Source organism: Neodiprion virginianus, chromosome 4 (genome assembly GCF_021901495.1).
Source record: "Neodiprion virginianus isolate iyNeoVirg1 chromosome 4, iyNeoVirg1.1, whole genome shotgun sequence".
Lineage (NCBI taxonomy): Eukaryota > Metazoa > Arthropoda > Insecta > Hymenoptera > Diprionidae > Neodiprion > Neodiprion virginianus.
Genome location: NC_060880.1, coordinates 35,361,478 through 35,380,648, shown reverse-complemented (window position 1 = coordinate 35,380,648; position 19,171 = coordinate 35,361,478). Strand labels below are relative to the sequence as shown.

Below are 19,171 nucleotides of genomic sequence, written 5' to 3'. Positions count from 1 at the left end.
AATGCGAAGTACGCCTAGGTAAACTCAGTATGGAACTGACAATGAGTCGAGTTGACAGTAGTATTACCGCCGAACCCACCTGGCCAGAGAAAATATTCGCCAAGGTTTGAACGTCTTTACATATCTTCAGTCAACGGTATATACGGCGCGATACTTGTGATTTGAGTTACTATGTGCAGCTATGTGTGGTTCGGTCACGTAAAATGTTTCGTAGGATTTAACGTGTAGGAATGACGTATCCCGGCCTTTCAGAGAATAAATAATCCTGGACTAGAAATACGGTTTCACAAAGTAAGCTTTTGACAACGACATCTCAATATGCTTTCCATGTTATGAGAAGAAGTCGTGATGTCATGATTGCGTCACTTCAACTTCATAATTCATATCAGCAGTTGTAACTTCCTTACTCCATTTATGTCCTACATTCACTTCATGTAATCATATATCATACAATTCAAACTGCTGTACCTACTGGGCTACCAACGCCTACTGTTGAACAGCCGAACGCCTGCTCTTATTCGGCAAGGCGCTAATGTCAACGGTCGGCAACTAGGAATAGTTTTTCAAATATATTTAAAACGGAACTACCTAACAGTACTTTCAGTTTCATGAGGTATCTCGAATATGCCATTCCGCTCTTTGTAAATTATCTAATATGAGAAAGAATGTCAATTACACGTTTCTATTTGCTAGTAAATCGAAGAAATTGTTATAAAATAAATTTCCGTCGGTTAAGAAGGAGTACAGCATCGTGTATTTCTTCATGCAGCTTCTATCCGTTGAATTTTAATTTCTGCATAAAAATCAATGCATACACTTATTTTTTACCAAACTCTTCGTTTTTTGTATTGTGGTGAAGGGAATTCAACTTATGATATTTCCTCGTATTAGTGAGTAGCGAGCGTCGTCTAACAGCGGTACGAGCATGCAACTGACGAGAAATTTTAAATCGGTAATTCGAATGACCCTTCTATAGGCTGCATAGTAATATCCCTTTGGCTCTCAGTGTCCAGTGTGGCCGTTTTTTTGTTTTCGTTGACACTTGAAAATGTCAGGTTGGTGTCAGTTTTCGAAAAGAGTTTCACTCGCAGTTTACTGACGTTGCAAGTTACGATTTTCATTGTTAAAACTGAAACAATGAAGCAGTAAATGTTGACTGGTTACAATCGTAGTTGCGACATGGCATCCCGCAGGTGAGGCACGTTATGGTAATTACATAGAAAGGAGAAAAAAATACGCCACTCGTACTCGATGCTTTCAGTTGTGTGTCATTTTAAATATCCACTGGCTATAATTGTACCTGAATTAATCAACCTAAATTAAGATTTTCGGTTCGCGAAACATCTTTATTCTAATTTCATCAAATTACACCATTAACGATCGCATTTCGCAAGACTATATACGAATGATTAACCTAACTAACAATACGCATACTAACTTTAAGGCTACTGCATTGATGACGCGTAGCTGAATTATTTGTCAATAATTTCTCAATGCCTCGTTTACTCATGGTTAATTATGGTCAAGTAGGTGCTCAACGATGCCTATTTTGCAACCACATTCTGTCTTTGAGTCATTTCAATCACATTGAGATTAGTATTCATAACCTGAGATGGTAGGATACAAATTTTAATGTAAATATTACACTCCGGTGTATACGGTACTTTTTCTATACCTGACTGTACATTGTAAACGCATCTCATTATTTACAAACAAACTGGCAAATACAAGCAAGTTTCTTCTTCAATTAATCACACATTGTTCTACATTTTATTAATTTGCTAATATAATAATTGTAATACAGTTTATTGTCTGCAGTCAATAACTACGTCAGAGAATAAGTTATTCAAAATTAGATAAATACGCCGTAGAGTAACTCGTAGGCTCTATCATTGCAACTTCGTATAGTATTAGCATCCATTGGCCTTGAGTAATACCTTTTTTGTGCTGTGGAAGGAATCTGGTTTAAATGAATATAGATTATTTTTCCATTGCAACCATCGATGACAGAGTGATGCAAGGCATGCAGTGATGCATCCACGCCTTAATTTGGCTCGAGGTTAATCGAGTAATATATATTCTGATAAGATACAGACGCTGTGTTTCTAACAAGCAGCTCTGACGGCCTTTCTCATCCTTTGTGAACTAAAATATTGATGTAATAAGAGAATTATTATATTACTCAAGCAAAGTACAGTCGTCGAAAGTTATATATCACTGCATTCGACAGATGGTTTCATCCCAATATATCAGGTTTGGAAGCGGAAAAATTGTTGATGGGACGTGGATATGACTGCTCTTTCTTAGCAAGGCCCAGTTCATCTAATCCTGCAAACTTCACACTGTCAGTGAGGTGAGTAAAAATATTCTTCTTCTTGTTATGAGACTGCTTTGACAATTTTTAAATGTGTATTCAAGTTTATGATCAGTAGCAGCATTTAACTTATTTGCTTGATATTTTATGTGCTTAGAAATTATTGTATGATATTATGTGTATGATGTGCAGTTATTTATAATTTCGAGTAATAATCAAATAACCAGACTAATATATTGAAATTGCTTTTACATCTACATGTCACATAAGTGTAGTAGTGTTAATAGCGTTCAAGCACTTTTCACTATTGGTGTTGATTGCCTTAAAAGAGCGGCATGATTTTTAGACGAAATGGGGAAGTGACCCATATCAAAATTCAGAATACAGGAGATTTTTACGATCTTTATGGTGGAGAAAAGTTTGCAACATTGTCCGAGCTTGTCCAGTACTATATGGAAAATGGTGGACAATTACGCGAGAAAAATGGAGAAGTGATTGAACTGCGATATCCTCTAAACTGCGCAGATCCAACTACTGAGAGGTATGTGTTATCCTTTTTACACATCTGTCAAACTTTTGATTTGACCTAGACTCAAGTTATTGATTGAACTTTCCATAGGTGGTTTCACGGACACCTGTCGGGAAAAGAAGCAGAACGATTGATGGTAGAACGTGGAAAAAACGGTTCATTTCTTGTGCGAGAATCTCAAAGCAAGCCGGGTGATTTTGTTTTGTCAGTGCGCACCGACGATCGCGTAACTCACGTCATGATACGTTCACAGGTCATTATTGTTATATTCGTCTAACTCCTATGTCAGGGAACTGCAAATCTATAATATTTCCGATTCGTCAATGAGAGTTAACGAGCAAACTTAGTCTTCTTGGTCAATTGCTTTGTCTTAGTAGAGTTTACTTGCTGGTAGTTCCCAGCCCTATTCCATTTGTCAGTCGATTTGAGATATACTTACATACCTAAACTAAAGAAAAAAAAACAACCAATCAATGTTGCAGGACAATGGATTTGACGTAGGCGGCGGTGATAAATTTGACAGTTTAAGCGATCTTATAGAACATTATAAACGCAATCCAATGGTAGAAACAAGTGGAACTGTTGTTCACCTGCGGTAAGTGACTAGTGTTTCTTATTTTTTAGGATAAAACTATCGTTCTTATCTACATATACTAAGTGTAACTCTACTGATAATTCTATGCGACTTTCTTCTTTCAGGCAACCATTCAATGCAACTCGTATTAATGCAAGCGGAATTGAGAGCAGAGTACGACAGTTGCATAAAGAGAACGGGTGGTACAATGCTTCTGGGGGTTGCACTAATGGAACAGGAAATGGCGCGGGGGGTTCTGTCAAAGGAAAAGCTGGCTTTTGGGAAGAATTTGAGTCGTTGCAGCAACTTGAATGTGGTCATTTATTCTCTCGAAAGGAAGGTCAACGTCCGGAGAACCGAGCAAAAAATCGCTACAAGAATATATTACCTTGTAAGACTATTATCTATTATAGTACGAGACCCTACAACCAAAATTTTGGTCTCGTAGCATCTCAGCCAAAACTGTTTAAAATCGATGGATTATTTCACCCGGAACCCAAAAATGCAAATTTCAAGCATATTGCGTGCAGTCGCTGATCTGAGCGTATTTTCAAAATTGTCAAAAAATTTAATTGAACTGTATCGTAGCATCCAGTCTGAAAACTATTGGACGTAAGAAATAAGTTGCCCAGATGAAGAAAAAATTAATATCAGACAAATTGAGGTAGAATTTAATTTTAATGGGCATTATAAGCAGTATTGAAAATGTCTGAAAACGGTATTTTTGTAACCTGGGAAGCCATAAGAATGGTTCAAAACAGGATTGAACCGGCATGCTATGATACACTTGGGTTAGATTTGTTGACAGTCTTGAAAATGCAGCCAGGTTAGACAATATGAGCAGAATGTCTAAAAACCGAAATTTTAGTAATGAAATAACAAAATCTGTGTACATTTTCAAGATTAGATAGGATGTGATAATATCCTCTATGTTTATTTAAAATTTTTTTGATAGTAGAAATAGTCCCCCATGAAGCTGCTAGGCCTTCTGAGCGTTACTACCCGCCTAGTCAGATCTAGGGTCATCTAGTCTACCGAGATCTGTGGATTTAGTCGTGGGCCCTCGTACTATAATAATTTAATTCAATGTATATATGACAATTATTAGATTGAAACTTTGAAACTGAAAATGTCTATGAAGATGGTGACCAAGTCACATAGTCTAAATTTCAAATATTACTAACATATTTTTACTTATAACTCTTTCAGTTGATCACACAAGAGTACGCTTAAAAGATGTGGATCCTAATACTCCAGGGGCTGACTACATCAATGCCAACTATATACGAGTATGTCGTTATATGTCATTGGTTTTTCCATTTCAATTTCATATTAATCAAAAATTCACTTACTGAAAAATCTAACCATAACTTGTAATTAAAATGTTTACTCTTTCACGTTTTATATAAAATTTGAAATGTAATGTAGACTGAAGAAGGTGATAATGCTGCATCCACTGGTGCTGGAGTGGGTGATGCTGGATCATCAACCAAATGTTATATAGCTACTCAAGGGTGCCTTCCTAATACTATTCAAGATTTCTGGCACATGGTATACCAAGAAAATACTCGTGTTATTGTGATGACAACAAAGGAGATGGAGAGGGGAAAGGTATTCAGAAATCAAATTCCAGAGCATAAGAAAATACGAATCCAAGTTTCTTGATTCTTATATAATCGTTTATATTTCAGAACAAGTGTGCTCGCTATTGGCCAGAGGAAGGTGAGCAAGCTGAATATGGAGAATGGAGAGTGCGCACTTTTGGTCATATATCAACAGCGGATTATACTCTTCGCGAGTTTCTCCTAAGTGGAGTCAAACCGCAGCATTCTGAACCCAGAAAAATTTACCATTACCACTTTCAAGTACATATTGATTTTCTTTTTATATTCATAATTTACATAATATTTGAATGCTTTAGCAACAATGTCTTGGTTAATGGTGACGTACGTTTGTCGATCTTTACATACGTTGTTAGATGTAACTAAAATTATCTGTGATCATGATAATAACAAGAATAATAATTAATAAACTATTATAATAATAAATAATAGACGAAAACGATTGGCAGGCGTGGCCGGATCATGGAGTCCCTTCGGACCCTGGCTGCGTCTTGAACTTTCTCCACGACGTGAATGCCAGACAAATTGCTGCGGCTGCTGTGCCTAGTAGCAATAATATTGGTGCTCCTGGAATCGGACCCATTCTTGTACACTGCAGTGCTGGTATCGGACGCACAGGCACTTTTATTGTCATCGACATGATCTTAGATCAAATCAAACGACATGGTAAATATCTTCATTATAGAGAATCCTCGGGATTATTTTACTGCAACACACTGGTCACAATTATCAAGAATATTTGCTCCTGTCTTCAAAATGAATGCCCCCCAATATCTTTGTGAATTCAGCAGTTCTTCTTATAGTAGAATATGCAGATATACATGTATTTTTTTTTTAAGGACTGGAATGTGAAATCGACATCCAACGTACAATTCAAAAGGTGCGAAGCCAACGCTCAGGAATGGTTCAGACCGAAGCTCAGTACAAGTTTGTGTATCTAGCTGTTCTACACTACATTGAAACAGTTTCACAACGCATGTTGGCACAGCAGGTATTATTTTGATTTTTCAGTATCAATTGCATCGCCTTTACAAAAATATGTTACTTTTCTAAATGCATGCTAACAACATTGCAGAAAGCATCACAGTTGGGTCGTGAGTACACAAACATCCGATATTCCGATGAAACCAATGTTGCAGTAAGTAGTGGATCAGGAGATGCCTCATCTCCTACACCAACTCTTGTTGCTTTCCCAACCCCGACGAATATCACACTTTCCACTACAGTCGGTTCGCTTAGGCCAAAGTAACTCGGCATGTTATTGGATCAGCCGCGAATGAACACTTTACAGACTGAGAGAAGAAATTACTTACTACTTTCTTTCAAGTGATATTGATATGCTCTTTTTCTCTGGTAACACGTAATATCGAGATAATTGCTTATGATCTTGAGTGTGTGCACAAAGAGCAGACTCACTTATTCCTTTTACAATTTTCAATTGGCGAAATGAGAGAAAGGGAATGAAGGTTAACTTGCTTACAGAGACGATATACGTTGTTTATCTGTCGTAACTAATTGCCCGTACATGAAATTATGCTATGTTGGGAAAAGTCAACGTTCTCTGTCCATTTATATTTATAATATGAAATAAAGACCCTATGGCAACTACTTCTGTTATTACTAAATTCCCGTCAGCATACATACTCAATATGGATTAGGGAATGAGTAATAGCTGTATAACTGGGCCAGTAGTCGAGTCAAGAATTTTGTTTTTATTTTCGGTGAAACGTCAAATGGAAAACAATTGAGCATAAAGAAGTTCTGATAATATTGACTTTAAATACTAATAATACGGATGTCATAGGTGACACAATATCGGCAATGACACTTATATACAGTTAAAATAAATAAAATTTTGTACAAATATACAACTTATTAGCGATAACATATGCGTACAGCGTAATACAATACATCGAAGTTCTTCTCACGTGTGTGAACGTGTAAGGATATGTCATACTATATACGTAGCATCAAATTTCTGATACCACACTAATGCGTCAACCTATATTACTCATTAATGATTAGTCATATATCTCTGTTCCTATCGTATTTAAAATCCAATCCATATAATATGGAACGTTCGTGTAAACCCCGGGAGCCCCTTCTATTCCGCAATCTCTTGGTCCGAAACTAACCACCCCATAAAGAATGTTTCTTGGCTGCCTGTTGTATATCCCTAGAGCTTGAAGCGGACCGCCGCTATCTCCGGAACATGAATCGGACCGATTCGAGCCTCCGGCGCATATTTGTTTGTACGATATTCTTACGTTCCGCTCTCTGTACAATCTGGCACATACGTCGTTGGGAACGATTGGCAAAGTGACCTTCTGCAAAATTTCGCTTCGCGGGCCTGTATCTGTCGCACCCCAGCCCGTCACGATCATCTTTGAATGCAATGTCATCGTCGGAACGACGGGTAAACAAATTGGCCGCACATTTGCTGCGCTGAAATCCGCCTCCTCATCTAACAGAATCAAAGCAATGTCATCGTTCTGTTGTACCCTCGAGTAATCCGGGTGCACCGCCACTCCCACTGCAGAAAAATCTTGATAATATTGAGCGCAGTTTATGTCCAACCCGTTGACATCCGTTTCGCAATCCCTTTCCTTCGACAGATCGTGTTCCCCAAGCCGTACTCCGACCAGACGTAGATTCGCAGGTAGCGCCGTTACGCAATGAGCAGCGGTTAAAACGTGTTTCTTTGTAATCAGAGAACCGCCACAGCGAAACTCCGGAAGTACAGAGCCCGAGTCGTAGGCGATTAAAGCCATCCACGGGAATTCGAAGACGGTAGTTTTTGCACCACCGATAATTTTCGCCTCTGGTATAGGACCGCAAACGTCGTGCTCAAGCAAGCCGAGATTAGGATGATTGGTTACATCCGGCGGCGATGGAATCTTCTGCTGGTCAGTCGGCCGATCGACGACCGGTGGACTTGATGTGCTTGATGGGCTGGCTTCTTCATTCTCGCAACAAACCTTCGGGTCCATTTTTTCAAATCCGCAATGCGCTTCGTTCAACCTCTGTGAAACCTCGTACGATAATCTGTACGATTGTTTTAATAGTCTGAACAGTGATTGGCATCGTTTTATGTTAACACACAAGCCTTCCGTACCTCGTGGAGTGACGCATTCCTCTCGGGTCGAGTGACTTGGCGTAAGGTGATCTGGTCCCGATAATAAGGTGATAGATTCTAAAGGTAGCGAAATATCACTGCAGCAGACCTTAGGAGTCATTTTTTCAAACCCGCACAGCGATCGCTTTAGTATTTGCAAACCAGTACCGGTCACTGATGATTCTTGTCTCAGAATTGCGTACAGTGAAGGACATTCGTTGACATTAATACACCTGCCTTCATCGCCACCTCCCGTCCGGCAAGAGGTCTCTTTCGATAAGCCGATCATATTGTTCGAAATTAAGTTTGTTGGGGTGGGCAGCTTTTGAAGCGGGGAATCATCGTTATCGTCGAGATCACTACTGCAACATACCTTCGGATCGAGTTTTTCAAAGCCACAGTTAGATTTGTTTAATTGTTCTATCGCTAAGCTCGTGATCGAGAATGATTTCCGATTTCTTAAGAGATGCAGCAGAAACGGGCATTGCTTTATATTGACACAGGTCCCTCTTGTGCCCTTATATGTTAAGCATTTTTCCGAATCCACCGCAGAAATCCGTATCACTAAAAACGCAAATATCAAATGTAGCGGGTTCATTATTCACTGTTACTAATCGTCGCAGCGAGCACTGTTTTGACAAATCCGTTGCTGTACTAGTGAACTTCACATCACCTGGTACAGTTACTTATTTGTGTACGAACGTAAGTAGACACTGACCGACGATACTTTAACGGCCGTTTACATACTTATGTTTAATCCCTCACATTCTAAAAATAGATATTTATATTGTTCTGGGCCATAGCCTGACCACGTGATTACATTTTGAATTCTAGAAGTTACCGATTACATATTTATGCACTCGTATTGGTTTTAGATTGTATTTTAAGGAAATGCCGAGTTTGATATAGAAATTAATTGATGTAGTTGTACAGGCATTTGACTGTGACTATCAACGGAAAGCTCCATAAAACTTTTATTAGGCAGTATTTTGCACTAAATGCTATAATCATCACCGGGTACCAATGAAATATATGTAAGTACATTTCGAATGTAAATCCATCAGATGGCGATTAGTACTTTATTATACTCTTGAAGTACATAGCAAATTTTACTTTTATGGTGGATAAATTTTACCCTTCATAGTTCCTCCTACTTACTAGTTACTACACAAGGTAAGGAGTATCAACAAGTGACGGACGGCTTCATGTGTTTGTACATTCTTAAATATACATGACTAGAAATAAATACGAATTTAACCGTGCAGAATCAGTAAATAAAAAATTTAATGTCAATTCAACTAACTGCATTCATGCTATTACCTTACGCTAACTTAAGTGCAATTCAACAGTGCAAAATCCTTATACAGGAGCAAAATGCAATATGCTTTGTCATGCAATAAAATAAGTGCTTTTTGCAGTAATCAGAAAGATTCCCATAACACGATCAGTTACAGAATTAATACTAGGGATATGTTTAGGGATTAAAAGATTGAGAGTCGAATACATAAACGTATGGATTAAAAATTATAGCTATGAGTTAAAAAATAAGGTTTGTGTCCAAATCTATAACAAAAAATTATAGAATTACCATAATTGTGTCTAGTTGTCTAGATAAATTCGTCTATTCGCTATCTATTTCTTTTCTGTGGTTTCGCTTTATCATGGGAAATAGCGCCCATAAAGCAGTCCCCAATATCAGTATAATTCCAAATGCTAGAAATATTGGTTTGTATGAACCAATTTGCTCAAAAATTACACCACAAAGCGGTGGACCAATCAGCTGAAGCACACCGTTGACAAACAAAGAAATCCCATAAGATGATGTTAATTTCTCAGTGCCAAGCATATCTGCTAAAATCACAGTTGTTATTCCAATATACATTCCCGACGAAAGTCCAAATAAAGCACAAAAAAATGATAGCATTGTGTAACTGGTGGCCATAGGAAGTAAAGCTAAGGCGATACCGCTCATTCCAAGTCCACCCACAAAATAGTAATACTTTGGTATAAAATCGATGTCTGATAAGGATGATCCACCTATGCGCCCAACCAAATCTAAGGCAGAAACAATGGACAGTAATAGAGCTGACATATTTTTATCAAAGCCTTGCGATATTGCATATGATGGTAATAATATCATAAAATTCGTATTACTTATTGCAGAGGTGGAGTTTGAAATGAGGATAAGTAGGTAAATTGGATCTTTCAAGACGCTAAAATCAAAGAAATTTTTTTTATCTTTCATTGGTGCTTCGCTTTCCGAGTCATTGCTGTTGGATTGTTTTACTTGCTCTATATCTGCAGCTGTGGTATTTTTACTTTTAGACGAATGGGTTTTGAAGAGGCACTTGAACATTCCAGGAACATTTAATCTTTGGTTTAAAGCTATAGTACCCATTTCAGAAACAATGCTATGTTGACGAGAGACACGATAATTTTCATAATTTAAACAGCTGTGTCGCATTGAACTATTTCTACTTATGTGCGGTGTATTGGGACAAGCACTGTTCACACTCTTGCCAGTCACAATATTGTCTTTAGGTTCTACATTGGAATTATCAAATGCTGTATTGCGTATTCCGTTTGTAGCAATATCAGAACTTTCGTTAACTTTTACGTCTTCTTTTTCATCTAATCCCTCGTTTCTTTCGTTGATAAGTGAAGAGTTTTGAACTCCCTCTAGTGCTTGGGCCAAATTCAGGAAATGCAAATTTCCAGAAATTGACATATCAATTTCATTAGTGGATTTGAAGCTCTCTTGTTTTAAAATGTTATTCGATTTCTTATTACTGGGCATTTCGTCCAAAGTCAATGCTTCGTTATCCACTCCATCCTCCGGCGTAATAGGAACTCTTATCATGTGTTGTTCAACAGGGTGATATAACAGAGCACAAATCCATGTATTTAAGGTGATACCACCCATGAGTAATACAGCTCCTCTGAAATGATAAGATTTATCATTTGAAAAATGATATATATCAAGTTCGGCAAATGAAAAGGTTGTGACTAGTTAAAAGGTGGAAAATTTATTCAAAACGTTTAGATAAAGAAATTCTCAAGTAGGTGACACGTTTTATTAGATAGCAGGGTTTAATAATGACAGATTTGATTATTTGCTAAACATTGCTCTTACCTGTATCCAAAATGATCAAGTAGATACTGTAGGAAAGGTGGTAAAACAATAGTCCCAATAGCACTTCCGGATATACAGAGCCCGTTAGCAAATCCCCGTAATCTTTCAAAATAAGCGGTAACTATGTATACTGTTGGAGGAAATGATAAACCTGCTCCAATGCCAACCATTACTCCATAACTGAAACAAAATACAATGCACATTAATTACATTGAATGACTTGAATAAAAAGTAATACCAGTTTATACAGCAATATATCTATATAGTAACTTAATTTACCTGAGATAAAGATAACTGACGGAATTTGCGAAATAACTCAGCATCATTCCTCCTGCAGCAAATGTACCACCAATAAGCGTAACAGTTCGGTAAGAATATTTCATCGACAGAATGCTTGATAACGGACCTGAAAGTATAAAATGAAATTGAAACGAGCGTAAATTAAACAGGTATAAATTTTAACCAACGATGTCTAAATTGAAAGATGCCATGTGTACGTATTATTAAAATTTACGTAATATTCGATTGTAATTGGCATTTATTAATTAAAACATACCTAAAAAACTATATAAAAAATAGCAGAGTGCTGGCATCCATAACGCTGCTGTAGGGGATGCTTTGAAAACTTGCAAAAATTCTACAAACAGCACACCGAACGACTTCACAGTTCCAGGGATAAGAAAGTTAACAGTTAATGCTGAGAATAAAACGACCCAGCCCCAGCCTCCGTCAGGAGGTACCAGCTTCGTTTTTTTTGCTTTCACTGCCATAGTCAATTAGAAAATCTGTAAATTAATTACGTATATTGAAAATGTATTAATGGTTAAAAAATTCTACGTGTGGTTGTGCTTGCACGTGATAAAGTAACCAGTAGCTAAATATTTCTATTTGCAGAATTTACAATTCTTGTGAAAGTCTCAATTTCTACAAGTAAGAAGCGGGCTTAGGCTGGTCGCAAGCCAACCTTTGAACTTTCCGTCTTTGAACTTGTTTGAAGCTGAAATACTAATAGAAATAATAATAGTAATAGTAATAATAATAATACCAATTTTCATCAAAATCGAACTGTTATTAATTTTATTTTTTTCAGTTTATCGAGTACGCAAAATTTAAATTTTGCAAATCTGACTTTAGATCCGTGATCAGCGTCCCTAAAAACCCTGTGGCACCAATTTTCGTTCGAATCCGTTCATCCGTTCTTAAGGTATAATTTTTATTTTATTTTCCAGAATTTTGTTATTTGAATAATTTGAAAAGTACTAAACCGATCCGTATCAAAATCGTAAAAACTCGGTAATTCGTTCTCGAGACATCGTCGAACAAAAAAATTGATCACATGCATACATAAATACGTACATACACACACACATACACAGCATCCATCCAAAAAATGTCGGAGGTGAATCTTTAGACGTTGAAACGTCGAGATCTCGTGAAAAATCCACGTAATAAATGATTCGATATTTGCAGTCAACTGTATCGTACTAAAAATGTTCATGCTATATCAAATCATAAAATGTTTTGTAATTTATTATATAATTTCTTACATATTTTATCGAATTTACAAGATAAATCATGTAATAAATTACAAGCAGAATTCTTTGACAACATTTTATGATTTAACACATGACTATTTTCAATAGGGATATAAAGACAGAAAAATTTTCACCATAGAATAACCCGTGCACTTGCTCACATGCTAATCGTATACCTTGACATCTTGTTCCTTGTTTAGTACCTGTTAATTATTTTCAATCTACAAGAATTTCCCTGTATTGTTAATCGTACTACATTAAAACGTGTGTCATTATTCAAATCACACTGAACATAAAATAGCAACAAATAAGATAGCTCAATATGGAAATTTGGAAAAACTTGAGGTAAACTTGAGAGATAAATTTGGATGGCAATATAATGAAAAATACGAATAGAGTCCTATCTCTCAATAGTTCCGGGGTCAATTGAAGAGTATTTCCACAAATCGTTAAACTTACCTATCAATGGTTCCGACCGCTCTTATAGTTCGAAATACGAATGATAAAAATTTTCGACTGGCGGAACTATTTAGAAGTAGGTACACGAAACTCGAGCTCGTCCCTAATTCTCTGACAAATGAGTAGTGGGGGAAATTTTTCACGAATAAAACTTGAAAAGCGGAACTATTGAAAGATCGCATCGGACTGAAAGTATTAATATCACAAAAACATTCTAATGGTATCACATCAATATTACCTTAATGTTACATGTTGTAAAGCACAAAATCGCGAAGGTGACGAATTCTGACTTCGAATTTGAATGATAATGTTTTTAAAGTTATCCTCGTAAAAATTTGCTCGGATCATTGCTAGATGGGTCTGTTGTAAATATTCGAAACGAGCATGCTTAGAATTTCAAATTACGTTAATTAAGAGCTATTTATGGTTAACATATCATAAATTGCAGTCAATCGCGGGGCGTTTCGTAAAAAAAAAAAAAGGAAAAGTTGCTAGTTTTTAATACACAAGATGTTTTTCTTTTAACCGACATATATCATGTCTTGAATATTTGAAAACGAAAGACATGTCAGTAATGTAACATAAAGTTACGGATTTCCATCATAACAGACGATTTTAGAACAAAATTATATACTTTTAACAGTTGATTACTTTTATATGCAATGAAATAACAATAATTGTAATTTTCCAAGATGTTTGGTAAAAAAAATCTATTATTCTCGGTCGTTAATTCGTTTTTGGTAATGCTCTCACAGAAAAAAAGCCCTCAACTTTGGTGTAAATTCGTACCCTCATCATTATTTATGAATTGGGGGTGCGAATTTACACTCAAGTTGGTTTTTTTTTCCGTGAGACTGTTCTCGTATACGATCAGGCGTTCACGAAACGTTATTAACGTTCCCCAAAATGACGAAACATCTGCATAAATTTTTCGAAATATCAGATGCGTGAATGTGAATCAAAATATTTATTAAACCTCAGTTTAAGTCAACTTTTAAAGTTCTACAAAACATATCAACATTTTCATGTCTTGAGTAGATAGTTACATAAGTTTTTGTACTTTATCTTACTATTATAGCAGTAGTATACAGTCACGTAGAAATAACGTTTGAATGGTACGTTTTTACTTACAATTAGAATATAAAAAAGTATATAAACAAAAATAAGTAGCAAGTTTAACAGATGTACGCTGAATGCCTCTCAAATCCGGGAAAGGTCCCGAAATAATGTTTTCGAATAAAGGTGTGCGTTATATTGTTGTAGGCCATCTTAGATGCAATTTATCAAGTTTATATAAGTGAAAAGTAGATTGCATAAAATTTGAATGAAATGCATTTTGAAATAACATTCACTAATTATTTTAAACAATTATTTGCATTCCCGCAATGATGCAATATTGAGGTACAGCGATTATATCCTACACGAGAAGGTACTTACCACTCAAATTTTAATCACTTTAACAAAAAAAACACTTCGCAGCCATTTACACCCAAGTATATGTATATCTCACATGTTGCACGCTAGCGCTATTTATTGCGTTTCGCCGAATACTAATTAATTCGATTATGGCTGCGTTCACTGAAATGGTGCATACAAAGTCGCAATTCAAAACGTTAGAATAAATTAGTAATTGAACCAATACTGTGTTGCGAAGAAAAATTGAAGATATTAACTAACAGACCACGTATTTGGTTTACAAAAAGGTTTTAATCAACTATATAACATAGTTCAACGTACATCTGTTGGTTTAATGTTAAAACTAAGTAATATAAATAATTTTTAGTCAATTATTTTAATAAAATGTGATAAGTTCAACAATATAACATTGTCAGTAACAAATTTGCAACCTTCATGATTTTGTGCTTTAAATGTGCTGAATCTAGATTATTTGAGATCTATAGAAGAACTGTCTGCGAAATGTGCTGGTGGGCACACCAATATTTGCCAATTGATGGACTATGTTGGTAAATATATCCAAACAAAAAAAAGAGTTACTGTAATCTAATTAGATGGGTTGTTACCTGGTTGTAAGCTGAAGTACCATAAGCAATATGTTATCCAACAGTACCCAAAACTCGTTTCAAGTTGTTTTTTATACCTTCAACAACCTCGTTCTAAGTGGGAAGTTTGTTTATCTTTTAGTAGGTACATACATGACGCTGCTAGCAAAAGTCACTCTGATTGACCATACTTTCAGCACCTGGACAGTGGTTTCAGTACATGATGTAGTATTCAACTTTCATAAATGTAATAGAAAGCTTTTAATCATAGACTAGGAATTTAATCTAAGTAAGTGGATATAATATTTCTTAGATAATATCTTGTATTTTCTTTGACATACTAACGGTGGTATACCACATGGTAAAGTAAACTTTGAGAATTCACCATCCGAGTGTATTGGTAATATTTTTTTCACAAAAGTTTGCAAAGCCTAATTTACTTTATGATGTGTAAGTAATTGAAACTTTTTGTTCTAGTCTAAATACCATAACTCTATGCTCAACAACAAACTGATGGTGATTTCTCATCTCAATAATTACCAGTAGCAGAATTATGCAACTATGATACGTTCTGTGCTATTAAAAAAATTAGTAACAGTGGTACACCAGGAAGCTCATTAAGCTTTAACTACACTGTTGCATCGAATATTGAAGCCAGCAAGGCTGCTTGTAATTGATCAATTTACTCTGTTTGTTTAAAATATATGTGCCAACCCAATGATTGCTAACAAAACCTAATCCTAAAGCACATCTAACACAAACAATTGTGAAATCTTCAAATTACTTGCCAGACTCGAAGAGATCATTTTGAAAATTGAAGTAATTGCCGGAATTGCACAATGAAAAACAGTGGTGAATCATTCTGATATTTTAAGAGTAGCGCAATGCACAAGAGTAAAAAAAGTTTACAAACTAATACACAATACTGTATTTTTCTAATAAATTTGCTACTGATAATCTATCTAGTCTACTGAAATAGTAAGTGGTAGAGGCGAGCAAGAAAATGTGCACTGACCTGGAGTTTCGATACGGTGTCTGAAGAGGAAGGTTCGCAGCAGCACTCTGCAGGTAGTGGATTGGGGAGATTTGCTGAAGGGTGGGAGATTCTTCTTCAGGTAACAACGACCGATGAACCATTCCACTACCAAGTTCTTAACAAGGCTTCCAAGCGTCACTTCGTATCCCCTTCACTCTACTCTGCTTCATCGGGATACAGAGAACAACCCAGTCTTGAACTTGAGTAACCAATATTAGCCAGCATGGTCACACGTATCATCTATCTATTGTGTTTACTCAACAGGGCTGATTGCTTCTCTTTCTATGTGCCACTGCTGCATTGTACTTCACCTTTATGCTTGCCGGAGGGGGTGCATGAGGCATCTGCAGGCTTTACTTACCGTTTGCACATCTAAGTCCCACCCACACAATCTGGTAATTTTTTTGCTCGATTTAATGATAGCGTCACGATGTAATAATATTGCCTGACAATCTCACAATGCTTGTGTGACTCTTTCCATATTTATTCAAGTGATTATATCTGATAGATCTCTAATGCATTTTCATCTCGTCATTTTGATATTTTTGGCGCTAAAATTTTTTAATGCATAGTCGGATTGTTTTGTTATCTCAGGCTACTATATTTATTACAGTCGTAAACTCATTCCGCATTATGTACATCAATGACTGTGTTTAGCGGGTCTAGCGTAACAGTAATATCTTCTACTAAAAAATTATTTACTATTTGTGCAGTCATCTTACATCATCTCTTTGCAGTGGCCTCGTACATTTGTTTTCATGTAAAATATTATTTCCTATATATTCGAAAGAATTTGCAATTTCACCTCTACAACAGATTTTATTCTAATGACTTATCAATTTCATTCTCAAGAATAATTACTTGAGCATCTCAAATTATCCATCATTTAATCTAAATAGATGTTCAGAATTCTAGCCAGTTCACAATCAAACCAATGAATAAGTATCAGGTTTTCCTAGAATGGGTTGAAAACTTTTTGCAAGTACCATGCTTTCTATTTATAGAACTTAACTGCCTTAAGTCGTTTCTAAATTTACATAAAGTGTATCAAAGATTAGAGTCTTGTAAAAAGGGTAAGCCAAAAAGACTGGGCTGACGGGTTATTTACTGCTCTTCCCAGCCAGGTAGTAAACTATTTTTTCATGGACTATTTTGTTTTGATGCGTTAGCCTTGCATGGCATGTTGTCCTGGGGCGAGCCCTACCTGGCGGGAGGCGGAGGTTCTCTCTGTTCAACAACCACTTTGCAATGTGGCTGAGAGCTGGTTCCCATGCCATCTCTATCGTTGCATTAACTATTTTTAAGAAACCAAACTGGTTTGATGAAAATAGCTTGCCTGTTTGAGCAAGAGTTTAGTAAGTGAGGCAACTGGGAGCGTGTGTGTGAGTGTGTGTGGTGGTAAGAAACAGCCTTAAAGGCTGTTGGTTTTATTTTCCGTTTATCGCGGTATAGCATGGCGCTGTTATACTCGCTACTACGAATATGGAAGATCTTACGTTACATTTGAGGGCAATGGCAGATTATACATACACTTGTATGAAAAATCTGAAATCAGGATTGCATTATTGATACCCACACAGCTAGATCCACGTATGTGAGCGGGTAATGAATTTCATCAGTTATGCGTGTCATGCTTGCATAAGAAAGTTGGGGAAATTGATTCAGGAAATGATAGTATTAGCTGACGACAAGAGACCGATGAAATCAGTGTTTCATCAATTCTGTTTCAAAATACTAAGTAAATCTAACATTCATATTTTTGCATATCTACCTGTGAATGATGCGTTTATGCAGTGAACTTTTGAAGTAAAAATTTCTCGATATCATAAAAAACTAACAGTGTTCCGAGCAGAATATCAAAATCAAATCATTTTAATACTATATTAAAAGCCTGATGAAATAACATTATCGCAAGATATATCCGTAGGTATTCTAGAAAATCTTTTTAGACACTAATATAATTCAATACATGCTACTAAGAGATATCCTGAAAAAACTAACAGAAATTCAATTCCACTAAATATCGTAAACATTAGATCTACATAATATTTTTCGTTGTAATCGACTTAGAGAATGATGTTTGTGCGGCACATATGTCACAAATTCATTTACGGAAACTAATTATATTAAAGTAAATAATTTTCAATAATAAGTTACACATGTAAAAGGTTCTCTTCAAAAACCAGACCCGCACTACCCAATTTTTTCAACTTATGTCAGCGTAACTTTATCAAACTTTTCGAATTACGTACTTGCAAAGCTAATAATTGCCAATGGCCTTATCACTTATCTTCAATGCATTACTGAGTTCAGCATATATAATTAGTTGTGTATACATGTAGGTCTAAATATATTTTAGATCTATAGTCATTTAGATAAAGTCAATCTAGTTTGTTATTAGATATTATTGTAGAATATATTACCGTCCGCATTAAAGAGTAAAAGTATTTTTGATATGCTTGAGATTCGCAATTTCTAACGAGAACTTTCTATTGGAAACAATATTAAATCTGCACAAGATCGCTGTATAATGTAAAATACTTCTCTAGATCATTCAAACTTATTCCAGGAAATTGTATTGCAGGCTTCTTGTTTATGCCCCATTTAATACTGACCAGTTACATTTTTTGCATCATAGTCAATTTAATCAAGGGGTGATTAACCACTTACATGCAATTTAGACAGGAATGAGTTCAGGGCTTAGAGACTTTATGCTATGTTTAAAATTAGATATAGCCAATTGGTGTGATTGGCAGAAGACAGTTTGAACTTCCTTCAATACAGGATTATAATCATTGATTGCCATTCTGATACGTTATACTTAACACTCTGAGGTTTATTACAGTGCACAGAA

At 36.0% G+C, this 19,171-nt stretch overlaps 3 protein-coding genes and 1 long non-coding RNA gene across 10 annotated transcripts; 2 read left to right on the top strand and 2 right to left on the bottom strand.

Annotated features, from left to right (window-relative positions):
- Window positions 1-157: 157 nt before the first annotated feature.
- LOC124301915 (tyrosine-protein phosphatase corkscrew) lies at window positions 158-6,647 on the top strand. 5 transcript variants are annotated; one of them, XM_046757492.1, is made up of 12 exons: window positions 158-291; window positions 2,231-2,353; window positions 2,661-2,855; window positions 2,934-3,096; window positions 3,326-3,438; window positions 3,543-3,808; window positions 4,627-4,706; window positions 4,846-5,028; window positions 5,109-5,282; window positions 5,489-5,705; window positions 5,879-6,030; window positions 6,115-6,647. In XM_046757492.1, the coding sequence occupies exons 2-12, from the start codon at window positions 2,277-2,279 to the stop codon at window positions 6,286-6,288; spliced, it is 1,794 nt and encodes a 597-aa protein (XP_046613448.1). In that variant the 5' UTR covers window positions 158-291; window positions 2,231-2,276; the 3' UTR covers window positions 6,289-6,647. The 5 variants fall into 5 exon arrangements, with proteins under 5 accessions (XP_046613448.1, XP_046613447.1, XP_046613451.1 ...); XM_046757491.1 differs by lacking the exon at window positions 158-291 and adding an exon at window positions 985-1,193; XM_046757495.1 differs by lacking the exon at window positions 158-291 and adding an exon at window positions 986-1,193 and having other exon boundaries at window positions 2,644-2,855.
- LOC124301918 (serine protease easter-like) lies at window positions 6,397-9,056 on the bottom strand. Its single transcript, XM_046757499.1, has one exon. The coding sequence runs from the start codon at window positions 8,750-8,752 to the stop codon at window positions 7,061-7,063; it is 1,692 nt and encodes a 563-aa protein (XP_046613455.1). The 5' UTR covers window positions 8,753-9,056; the 3' UTR covers window positions 6,397-7,060.
- Window positions 9,057-9,197: 141 nt separating this feature from the next.
- Window positions 9,198-15,440, bottom strand: LOC124301917 (monocarboxylate transporter 13-like). 3 transcript variants are annotated; one of them, XM_046757496.1, is made up of 5 exons: window positions 15,303-15,440; window positions 11,844-12,072; window positions 11,567-11,693; window positions 11,288-11,467; window positions 9,198-11,093 (listed from the first exon to the last, which is right to left on the bottom strand). In XM_046757496.1, exons 2-5 carry the CDS (start codon window positions 12,055-12,057, stop codon window positions 9,776-9,778), a joined length of 1,839 nt encoding a protein of 612 aa, XP_046613452.1. In that variant the 5' UTR covers window positions 12,058-12,072; window positions 15,303-15,440; the 3' UTR covers window positions 9,198-9,775. The 3 variants fall into 3 exon arrangements, with proteins under 3 accessions (XP_046613452.1, XP_046613453.1, XP_046613454.1); XM_046757497.1 differs by lacking the exon at window positions 15,303-15,440 and adding an exon at window positions 14,719-14,762; XM_046757498.1 differs by lacking the exon at window positions 15,303-15,440 and adding an exon at window positions 12,999-13,180.
- A 16-nt stretch (window positions 15,441-15,456) lies between these two features.
- LOC124301919 (uncharacterized) lies at window positions 15,457-16,635 on the top strand. Its single transcript, XR_006907585.1, has 3 exons — window positions 15,457-15,570; window positions 15,759-16,396; window positions 16,498-16,635. It is a non-coding gene; the product is annotated as an uncharacterized LOC124301919 (long non-coding RNA).
- Window positions 16,636-19,171: the final 2,536 nt, after the last annotated feature.